The sequence below is a fragment of the Panthera uncia genome, chromosome F2, assembly GCF_023721935.1.
Source record: "Panthera uncia isolate 11264 chromosome F2, Puncia_PCG_1.0, whole genome shotgun sequence".
In the NCBI taxonomy this organism is placed as follows: Eukaryota; Metazoa; Chordata; class Mammalia; order Carnivora; family Felidae; genus Panthera; species Panthera uncia.
In genome coordinates this window covers 26,134,731-26,146,977 of record NC_064812.1, presented here as the reverse complement: position 1 = coordinate 26,146,977, position 12,247 = coordinate 26,134,731, and the positions used below count along the sequence as shown (strand labels likewise).

The 12,247-nt window shown below is 34.0% G+C and overlaps 1 protein-coding gene across 3 annotated transcripts in view; it reads right to left on the bottom strand.

Annotated features, from left to right (window-relative positions):
• The window catches only part of CSMD3 (CUB and Sushi multiple domains 3), a 1,252,643-nt gene that overhangs the window by 153,163 nt on the left and 1,087,233 nt on the right, over positions 1 to 12,247 (bottom strand). For all 3 annotated transcript variants that reach the window (XM_049632997.1, XM_049632998.1, XM_049632999.1), the window contains 2 exons: positions 10,069 to 10,165; positions 7,433 to 7,537 (listed from right to left, as the gene is read on the bottom strand). In XM_049632997.1, coding sequence (XP_049488954.1) covers positions 7,433 to 7,537; positions 10,069 to 10,165 — 202 coding nt within the window. The remainder of the gene's footprint in view (positions 1 to 7,432; positions 7,538 to 10,068; positions 10,166 to 12,247) is intronic.

Below are 12,247 nucleotides of genomic sequence, written 5' to 3'. Positions count from 1 at the left end.
CAGACTTGAGCACTTAGAGACACCCTTGGGAAAACAGAAGAGAGGTCATTAGTACCCAGCCTAGCTCTACAGGATTAAGAGAAGGCATAGAAGCTGAAGAGAAGGGAGAAAGAAGTGTGGAGCATGCATATTCATAGAAGGTCTGAGAAAGCCTCAAAATCACCAATAGGGCTGAAGGAAGATGTTTCTCTCCTGAAGTCAGTAAAGACAGGGAAACTATTTTAGTCCAGAAAACGTGGCGCCACCAAAGAACACAATAATTTTCCAGTAATAAACCTCAAAGAAATGGAGTTCTGCAATTTACCTGAAAAAGAATTCAAAATACCTGCTTGAAGGAAGCTCAATGACCTATGAAAAAAAAAAAAAAACATGGAAAAATAATTCAACAAAATCAAGAAAACAATATATGTTCAACATGAGAAGTTTAACAAAAAGATCTGTTCACAATCTGTGAATTAGTAGGATCTCAGAAGGAGAAGAAGACAAAGGAAAGCAGGTGGAAAGCTTGTTACAGAAATAGCCAAGAACTTCCAAGATTCTGGGGAGAGATTTGGACATCCAAGTTCTATGAATTTGGCCCCCCAAAAAACTCAACTTAAAGAGATGTTCTCCAAGATTATAATAAAACTGTCAAAATTCAAAGACAAAGAGAATCTTTAAAATAGTAGGAGAAAAGAAGCTTGTAATTTACAAGGGGACCTGCACAGGGCAATCAGTGACTTTCTCAGGAGAAACCTTACAGCCAAGGAGAAAGAGCAATGTTATAGTCAAAGTGCTGAAATAATAAAACTATAAAGCAAGAATACTCTATACAGTAAAGTGGTCCATCAGAGGACTTCAGAGGAGGGAGAGATCAGGATGGTCCCAAATAAACAAAAGCTGAAAGAGTTCATTACCACTAGACACATCTTACAAGAAATGCAGAAAGCTCTCACTCAAGCTGAAATGAAAGGAAACTAATTAGTAATATGAAAACACATAAAAATATACAACACATTGGCAAAGGTAAGTATATATTCAAATTCACAATACTTTAATACTGTAATATGATAGGGTATTAACCACTTAAGTCTGGCATAAATGTAAAGGACAAACATTTTAAAAATAACTATAGTTATAATAATTTGTTAGTGAATACAAAAAACTAAGAGGTAGGGGCGCCTGGGTGGCTCAGTCGGTTAAGCGTCCGACTTCGGCTCAGGTCATGATCTCGCGATCCGTGAGTTCAAGCCCCGCGTCAGGTTCTGTGCTGACAGCTCAGAGCCTGGAGCCTGTTTCAGATTCTGTGTCTCCCTCTCTCTGACCCTCCCCCATTCATGCTCTGTCTCTCTCTGTGTCAAAAATAAATAAACGTTAAAAAAAATTTTTTTTTTTAAAAACTAAGAGGTAAATTGTGACATCAAAAAAAAAAAAACAAAAACAAAGAGGGGAGTGAAAAGACAGAGATTTATTATGCAAATGAAATTAAGTTGTTAGTGTAAAATAGCTATATCTAGAAGATATTTTATATAAGTCTCATAGTTACCACAAAAGCCCACAAGATACATAAAAGATAAAGACAAGGGAATCAAAGCATACCACAATAGAAAATCATCTTATTCACAAAGGAAAAGTGCAAGGAAAGAAGAAAAAAAAAAGGGGAGGGATAATAATAAAGTCAGAAAATAATTGATAAAACAGTATTAGTAAGTTCTTACTTATAAATAATTGCTCTACATGTAAATTGATGAAATTATCCAAGCAAAAGACATAGAGTAGCTGAATGGATTCACCACCAAACAACTATATGCTGCTTACTAGAGACTCATTTTGGCTTCAAGGATACACATATGCTCACAGTTAAGGGATAATAAAAGATACTCCATGAAAGTGGAAACCAAAAGAGAGGAGTGGTGGCTATGCTTATATTTCACAATATAAACTTTAACTCAAAAGATGTAACAAGAGATAAAGCCATTGCATAATAATTAGATCGTTTAATCACAGGGATATACTAATCATAAATATATATGCCACTAACATCAGAGCACCCAAATATAATAAGGAAATATTAACAGATCTGAAGGAAAAAAATAGACAACACAATAATAGTAGGGGACATCAGTACTTCACTTTCAAAGATACACAGATCATCTAGATTGAAAAGCATATAGAAAATATTGGACTTGAACTATACTTTAGACCAAATAAACCTAATAAACATATACAGAACATTCCTTCCAGAGCAGCAAAATACATGCTTTTTTCCTGAGTACATACAGAACATTATCCAGGATAGATCATGTATTACATGATCTTAGCAAAGTTAAGAGTGAAATCATATCAAAACTCTTTTCCAACTACAATGGCATGAAACTAGAAATCAATAAAAGTAGGAAAACTGGAAAATCCACAAATATGTGGAAATCAAGTAGTACATTCATAAACAGATAGTGATTCAAAGAATAAATCAAAAGGGAAATTAAAAGAATATATCTTGAACAAACAAAAAGAGAAACACAACATACAAAAACTTATGGGATATAGCAAAAGCAGTTGTGACAGGAAGTTTATAGCAATAAACATCAGTCTGCATTAAAAAAAAAGAAATATCTCAAATAAATTAGCTAACTTTGTATCCTAAGGAACTAGAAAAAGAATACACTAAAGCCAAAATTAGCAGAATAAAGGAAGTAGCAAAGATTAGAGTATAAATAAATGAAATAGAGAAAAGAAAAACAACAGAAAGACAAAGAAACGAAGAGCTGATTTTTAAAAAGATACCCAAAATTGACATAACATCAGAATCATTAACTGAGAGAGAGAGAGAGAGAGAGAGAGAGAAAGCTTAAATAAACAAAACCAGAAATGAAAGAAGAGATATTATACTGATATCACAGAAATAAAAAGGATCACAAGAGACTGCCATGACAATTACACACCAAAAAATTGGATAATCTATAAGAAATGGACAAATTCTTAGAAACATATGACCTACCAACTAAAACATGAAGAAATAGAAAATCTGAGCAGACCAAGAATGAGTAAGAGATTGAGTTAGTAATCAAAAACTTTCTAATAAAGAAAAGTCCTGGACTGAATAGCTTCATAGGTGAATTTTACCAAACATTTAAAAAGGTATTAAGTGCCAATCCTTTTCAAAATCTTCTGAAAAACTGAAGAGTTTTTCAAAGACACCACAAGAAAAGAAAAATGACAGGTCAGTATCCCTGATGAATATAGATATAATTTTTTTAACCAAAATACTAACAAATTGAACTCAACAGCACATCAAAAGCACCATACACCACCATCAAGTGGGATTTATGTGTGGAATGCAAAGATGGTTCAACATACGCTGATCAAAAAATGTGATACATCACACTAATAGAATGAAAGATAAAAATAATGTGACAATATCAGTAGACACAGATAAAGCATTTGACAAAATAAAACATCATTTCATGATAAAAACTCTTGAAAAAATGGGTATAGAAGTAATGAAACTGAATTTAATGAAGGCCATATATGAAAAGTCCACAGCTAATGTCAAACACAGTGGTGAAAAGTTGAAGCCTTTTCCTCTAGATAGAGAAGACTAAAGTTGCCCATTTTCATGACTCTTATTCAACATAGTACTGGAAGTTCTAACCAGAGTAATTATCCAAGAAAAAGAAATTAAAAAACATCCAAACCATAAAGGAAAGTAAAATGGTTTCTGTCAGTAAATGATGTGATTTTTATGTAAACAAAATCCTAGAGACTCCACCAAAATCTGTTACAACTAATCACAAGTTCAATAAAATTACAGGATACAAAATCAGCATTCAGAAATTAGTTGTGTTATTATATACTGAAAACAGAATATCTGAAAAATAAAACAATCTCATTTACAATAGCATAAACAGTAACAAAGATAAAATTTGGGAACAAATTTAACCACTTTTAAGCCACCTATACAGCCAATGCAATCCATGTCAAAATTTCAACAGCATGATTTCACAGAGACAGAAATTCATGGAACCACAAAAGACCCTGAATACCCAAAGTAATCCTGAGACAAAGCTGGAGGCTTTATGATTTCAAACTATTACAAAGCTATAGTAATCAAACAGTATGGCCATAAAAATGGACACATACATCAGTGTAACAGAACTGAGAGTCCAGAAATAAACCCTCACATATACAGCCAATTAACATTTGACAAAGGAGCCAAAAATACTCACAGGGAAAGTATAGTATTTTCCCTATAAATGGTGCTGGGGAAACTGTTTAATCACACGCAGAAGAATGAAATTGTATCTCTCACACTACTCATAAAAATTAATTGGAAATGGATTAAAGACTTAAACATAAAACCTAATACTGTAAAATTCCTAGAAGAAAACATACAAAAAAAAGCTCCTTGACCTTGGTATTGGCATTGATTTTTTTGGATATAACACCAGGAGTATAAATAACCAATGAAAGTAAATAAGTCTACATCAAATAAAAAACAAAAACTTCTGCACAGCAAATGAAGCAATCAATAAAATGAAAATGCACCCTACAAAATGGGGGGGAAGATATATTTACAAACCATGTATTTGATAAGGGGTTAATATCCAAAATATATAAAAAAACTCATATAACTCAATAGCAAGTCAAAACAACAACAAGAATAAACAAAAAACCTATTAAAAGCAACCTGATTAAAAAAATTGGCAGAGGATCTGAACAGATATTTTTCTAAAGAAGATAAACAAATGGCTAACAGGCACATAAAAGGATCCTTATCACTAACCACCAGGGAAACGCAAATTGAAAGCACAGTTAAGATGTCACCTTACACCTGTTAGAATGAAGATCACCAAGAAAACAAGATAACAAGTATTACTGAGGATGTGGTAAAAGGGAAGCCCTCTTGAATGGTGGTAAGAATAAAATTTGGTACAGCCAGTATGGATAAGAGTCTGGAGGTTCCTTAAAAAAAAAATAATAATAAATATCATATAATCCAGCAATCCCATCTTTAAGCATGCATCCAGAGGAGATAAAATGAGGATGTGGAAGAGATATCTGTACTCCCATGTTCACTACAGCCTAATTCACAATAGCCAAGACATGGAAACAACCTAAGTATCCATCTATGAATGAATGGATAAAGAAGTGTGGCATATGTATAAAATTAAATATTATTCAGTCACAAAAAAACTAGGAAATCCTGCCATTTGCAACATCATGCATGGCATTATGCTAAATGAAATACTCAGAGAGAAAACAAATAGATCTCATTTGTATGTGGAATCCAAGAAAGATTCATTCATCTTGCATCTTAGAAACAATGAGAAGAATGGTGGTTGCCAGGGGCTGGAAGGTGGAAAAAAAATAGAGTGATGTAAGTCAGAATACAAACTTCTAGTTATAAAATAAATTCTGGGAGTCTAATATACAACATGGTGGCAGTAGTTATCAATATTGTATTATATACTTGAAACTTGGGAAGAAACTAGATTTTAAGTATTCTCATACACACACACACACACGCATACACACACACACACACACACACACACACACACACAGAACTAAGGAAAAAAAAGAGAAGGCAATTATGTGAACTATGGAGATGTTAACTATGTCTATTGTGTGACTATTTTGTAATAGATATATATATCAAATCAACACATATAAATTCAAAAACTACACAAATTACATTTCAATGAACTAAAAAGATAAAATTTCTGCATCATATTTATAAAAGAGTATGCTTTATAGTTTTCTACTGAGAATATTATGAGAACCTGTTATACACCCCAGGAAATAGAATAATTAAAGAGCATTGGGATTATCTGGTCCTTAAAGGTTGGCAATATTTCTATGTGAAGCCATTTGGACCTGGTATTTTGGGGCATGGGGATGGGGGGGGCAGTTTTTTAAACAACTATTTCCTATATTGTTCCTATGATTATTGCTCTACTTAGAATTTTTGTACTGGGATCAATTTTGGCAAATTTCATAATGCATTTTTATTTATTTCTCCTCATATATCTTGACTATCTGCTTTAAGAATATTGATGCTGGGGCGCCTGGGTGGCGCAGTCGGTTAAGCGTCCGACTTCAGCCAGGTCACGATCTTGCGGTCCGTGAGTTCGAGCCCCGCGTCAGGCTCCGGGCTGATGGCTCGGAGCCTGGAGCCTGTTTCCGATTCTGTGTTTCCCTCTCTCTCTGCCCCTCCCCCATTCATGCTCTGTCTCTCTCTGTCCCAAAAATAAATTAAAAATGTTAAAAAAAAAAAAAAAGAATATTGATGCTATGTTATGTGGTGCATAAATAATCAAAACTAGAGTTTTTGTTATGATATGTGCTCCTTTTGATAACTATAAATGTTCTTACTTGTTTAAAAAAACTGTTAGTGAGAATATGGAAAAACTTGAACCTTTATACAATGTTGGTGGGAATGTAAATTGATGGAACCACTATGGAAAATAGTATGAAAGTTGCTCAAAAAAATTAGAAGCATGGGTGCCTGGGTGGCTTTGTCAGTTAAGCATCTGACTTCAGCTCAGGTAGTGATCTCACAGTTCATGATTTCAAGCCCCAGGTCGGGCTTTCTGCTGTCTGCATAGCACATTTTGGATCCTGTCTCCCTCCCTCCCTCTCTCTCTCTCTCTCTCAAACATAAATAAACATTTACAAAAATTAGAAGTAGATCTACCACATGCTCTAGAAATCCCTTCTGAGTATATTTACAGAATATTTGAAATAAGAATCTCAAAGAGAGATTTGCATTCCTGTGTTTATTGCAGCATTACTCATAATAGCCAAAATATGGAAACAACTTAGATGTCCATTAAGAGATAAGTGAATAAAGAAAAGATAGTATGTACATATAATGTGTAATATCATTCAGTCTTACAAAACAGAAGGAAATCCTGCCAAATGTAACAACATGAATGAACCTAGTAAACATTATGCTAAATGAAATAAGCCAGACAAAAAAGGACAAATACTACAGGACAGTACCTAAAATAGTCAAACTCATAGAAACAGAAAACAGAGTGGAGATTTCCAGGGCAGGGAGGAGGGGAAATGGGAAGTTGCTGCTCACAATGGGTATAAAATCGAGTTATGTAAGATGAGTAAGTTCTAGAGATCTGCTATATGTTATCATGCTTATAGTTAACACTTCTGTATTGTGTACTTAAAAAAAAAATTGAAGGTGTATCTCATGCTAAGTGTACTTACAATTATAATAAGGAAGAACACATTTGTACATTTGTAAATTCTGATGAAAAAATTAAAATTTTATAGACACAGTCTTGTAAATGAATTGAAAGAGCATATCAAAAGCTTAAAGATACAAGATAATGTTCTTTTTTGATGAAGTCCAGTTTCTATATTCAAAGAATATTTAAAAAATGATATAAACTTGTTCTTAAATTTCTTGAATAGCACATGATATTATATTTACCTGTGTATTCAAGGTGAAATCCTGCAGCAGAAACACTGATGTCTGATTGGAAATTTAGATATAGATTATTAGACGTACTATTCAAAAGATGGGGTATTGTTGTTCCTGAAATGATAATTGAAAAGGCAGGTCAATGATCACATAATAAGTATTATAGCAAAACTAAGTAAGTTGACTACTAATCAGCCAATAGAATACCACTGAAATTACATATTGGTCAAGTGTTTTTTAGGAATTTTTAAATAAAGATATGTCTCCCACATTTCTCTTTTATTTTATTGTTTGTGCCTGTCTCTAAGGAGAAAGACTTTGGGATCACTCTGGATGGGTCCCTAAAAATAGGCAGGAACAAAGAGCGGGTGACAGTCAAAGCAGTAGATTTTACAGGTCACCTGAAATAAATGTTTGGAATTTCATGTGGATTTCAATATTTTATGCATGAGCTAATAACCTTAATTTTAAAGTTTGTAGTGATTTTTATGGTATAGTATCTTAAGATTTTGTATGGGTTCAGAGGATATGTTTATTTATTGTTATTTATTGCCCTTTTTATTATATAAATATGTATATATATATAAATATATATACACATATATTTATATATATACATATATATATAAATAAATATATATATATTTCATTTATTTTCTTTCTTTATTAATATGTGTATGTTCTTCTCTACCAGGTCAAGTACCTTGATGTTTCTTATACTCTGACAGCAAAGCTGGTAGGTAGTGTTTGAAAAATCCCAATTATAAACTAGTGTTAGCCTTAGCACTAGCAAATACACTATAGCCTTAGTCTCCTAGCAAGTACACTATAATGGTGTATTTCTGAAATTCTGAAGGAAATCAACTTGACTTTATTCCAATACTGAGCTGAAAACATAAAATGTCTGTTTGAACCAATTTCTTCTTGACTATCTGCATTGAGTAATACCTCAAGATCCTTAAGATTACAAGTCAAGCAGTTTCAAATGGCAAGCATAAAAATAAGTGTCAAATCTATGTTTTAAGATAATGTCCAACAAGCATATTAGTTGAGTGTGGCAACATTTTTTTCTGTAAGTAACTAGTTATTTTACATTTATTTTGTACAACTCTGTGGACCTTAACCACTCACTGATCTTTCTATAAAAAGAAAATATCAGGACGAATTCATTACAGAACATATAGTTGCTTTTTTCCCCTTCTCCAGTCTCTTATCTGTCTATGGAACCCTTACTGAATCACTGAAGATGGAGGTAAACAGAAACTTTCACTCGACCTGCCTTTAGTGCCTTAGAGGATCTCAGCGATCAAGAACTTCAGCTCTGGAGTCACACCAGCTGGGCCCCGGTCTCATTCTAACATCAGCTGTACAACCTCAGGCAACTTAACCTAAGTGTCAATTACGACCAGAACTACTAGAAGGAACAAATGAGGAAACGTATGACAAGCCTCACACAGGGCTAGCACTTGGTAATCAAGAGCTGTTATTTATCACTGGTTTTATCTTCATTGTTGTATTTATTATTAAGAAAGTATTACCCTTAATCAAATCTAAACAAATGTATACTCAAAATGTTATAAGATTTCTTCCAAGATTTCCACCATATCTATACATAAAATACTTTTTTTTTTTTTAATTTGAGAGTGAGAAAGAGAGAGAGGGCAGGGGAAGAAGGGCAGAGGGAGAAAGAGAATCTTAAGCAGGCTCCACACAGCATGGATGGAGCTCGACATGGGGCTTGATCCCACAAGCCTGGGACCATCCAAAATCAAGAGTTGGATGCTCGACTGACTCAGCCACCCAGGAGCCCCTAAAATACTTGTTATGACTAACCCAAGTCACTCCTATTCCAGGTATTTCTTCTTTCCTCTCCTCAGTGGCAATGCTGAAAAACTGATTATGCCCTAGTTAAAAATCTGTGAAAAACCTACAACTATTCAAACCGACTTAAGTATATCTGAATTGTAGAAGTTGATAGTTTAGCTATGTTCCTATTTCTATAGTTAAAGTATAATTAAAGTAAAAAGTATAGTTAAAATTAAAGTAAAACTTGATTTCACTTTTTGCAGGCTGAAAAAGCTGTTAGATTATTGCATAAATTACCTTTAAAAACCTTAACAAGTTTAAAAACCTTCTGGTCTTGGTACCTGGGTATATATTAATGTTATATAATTTTATTCATTTCATAGAAATAATTTTATATTCTCTTTATTCTCACTCAACAGTACCTTGTAACATACCATGTTTTTACACAGTCTCTAAAATTATTTTAATGGCTGCAGAACACTCTATTGAGTAGATATATCATAATTACCAAGCACTAATTTTAACGATTTAAGGAGAAAGGGTACACATACCTGAACCACAGCTCAGCTGAAAATATTATCATTACTATAAAAGCATCAATAAATAATTACACAAATATAGTTAGAATATAGTAAGATTTTAAACAGCAATTTCAATGTCATTACCTTTAATGCCTTTGAAACATCTAACCTTGTAATTTAGTTTGCTGTGTAGAGTTTATAAAAAGGAAATTAAAACTGCCAAGTCAGAGTTCTAGAAAGTCTTTTAAAAAGAGAGAGAGAGATTTCTACATTCCTAATTACATCTGTATTTCAATTAAGCTCAGCTCTTTTATTTACCTGAATAACTTCCAAGTCGTGGAGCATTGTTGTCTCCACCATCATAAAAGTCCAGAGAATCCCAATTATGTTCTGTAGCAAAGCTGATAACCTGTACCTGTGAAATAATAATTACTGATAAGAACACATATTTCTAACAAGATAAAAATACCACAGTCCTCCACTCCGCATTAGAAGAGAGAATTCCAAGCCAGGACCATATCCTCGTGACCCTTCATAGAAGGACTTTACCAGAACTGATCTTTGCTACTGTGGCGTTGGCCTACATGAGCTGACTTGGGTAAGAAGAGCGTGGAAACACCTCGCAGTGTTCACTATGGGTGGAACATACATGGATAAAGTCTGTCACCATCTCAGAGTGTTTTCTTTATTAAAGGCTTTGGGTTAATTTAATATCTTAGTGTCAGGAATCCCAATACGTGTTCCAATTAGTCATCTTGTATGTTTCAGAGTGTTAGATTCTTTAAAAAAATTTTTAATGTTTATTTATTTTTGAGAGATACAGAAAGAGAAAGAGTGAGTAAGGGAGGGGCAGAGAGAGGGAGACACAGAATCCAAAGCAGGCTCCAGGCTCAGAGCTGTCAGCACAGAGCCTGAAATGGGGCTCAAACCCATGAACCATGAGATCATGACCTGAGCCGAAGTCAGACGCTCAACTGACTGAGCCACCCAGGTGCCCATGGAGTGTTAGATTCTTGCCAGTGATTGCGTTTTCACATTTTCTTTAGCTATCAGGAAATCACCATATTTGTGGTCCACCAGCATACAGGGAAAAGCTTATACTTTTCTTAAAAACTAGGTTTATGCTGGATACATTTTATTTACCTTTATTTGCCTAACCTTTGCTCAATTCCCTTTAATTTAAAAAAAATTATTATCCCCTATGCTCATTTTTAACAGGTCTTAATATGGATGGCCAAAATTATACTCTATAACTGATTTGGGTATATCTCTTAAAGAATAATTTGATGAATGGAGTCATAATAACTAACTTACTGTGAAAGTCCCTAAAGTCGATAAGGGAAATGGTGGAGCACAATCCTCTCATGTCTGTTAAATGTTATTTAAAGAAAGAGGCATGTGTTACTTTGCTGCACTTCGCCTGGCACAGCGTGAGTCTTTGCAAGAACCCACAGGACCCACCCCCAACCGTGGGGGTGATCATTTTTCTGTCTGTGAAGTGTATATGTTATAGTTTTAGAGGAAGGGAAGGGCAAACCTTATTAAAATAAATGTATTTTATTTAGCTAAAATCTGTCATCAATGTAAGTACTGCACTCATTCACTAAATAAGTATAACAATTGCATTCCTTAAAAATTTTCTTATCCACAGAATAAACCATCATCATTCTTCCATTCAAGTGAATGCTGGTGCCTCTTTTCCAGGGGTGAGTGCCACATGGCAATGGATACCCTGCCTGTGTGACAGGCATTAGGCCCAATGGCAGCGTTCCAGAACAGGAAGCAGAATGGAATTAAAGCTGAATGATTGTGATATTACCATCATTTCCTTAAACAATAATCAATTCTCTCTTCATATCTGATTTTTCCTTTCTTACAATTCAGGGGAAGAAAAGATCACATTTGCAAAAAAAAAAAAAAAGTAAGGATTCACGCAGGAGTTGACATTTGAGATAAGTTAAATGTATTGAGAGGTTTTTCACTGAAAGAAACTATTGAGTTATAATAATGTAGAGGAGGCAAGCCATGAGGTAGATGTAGTGAACCATCAGTAATCCAATTTAGCCACAGTAGAAGGTATTTACATAAGAGGAAATATGCATGCAAAGTTAGCAAAAGTAGAGAAAAGTTAGATAGAGAGAGCTTAGTGGATAAATCCAAGAGACAGCAGAGTGAGGACGCCTGGATGTGCAGCTTTCTGGCTCCCTCTATTCTCTGGCAGGTAACCCTAGAAGAGTTGATAATCTGTGCCTTCAATTTCTTATACACATCATTGTAATAAAGGCATCTAATTCACATAATTGTTGTAAAAATTAAATGAATTTTAGTTTACGATAGTGTCCAGTGTGAATAAAGGATTGAACTTAGCTGAGATGGATTTGTCAAGAGACTATAAAGACCCAAGACCAGCATAATAACTATGCAATTGAGGTGTAGTCCACCAAAGGGTTAGAAGGAGAATAACCAGGACTGCTTTAACTACAGTATTGCATTGGAT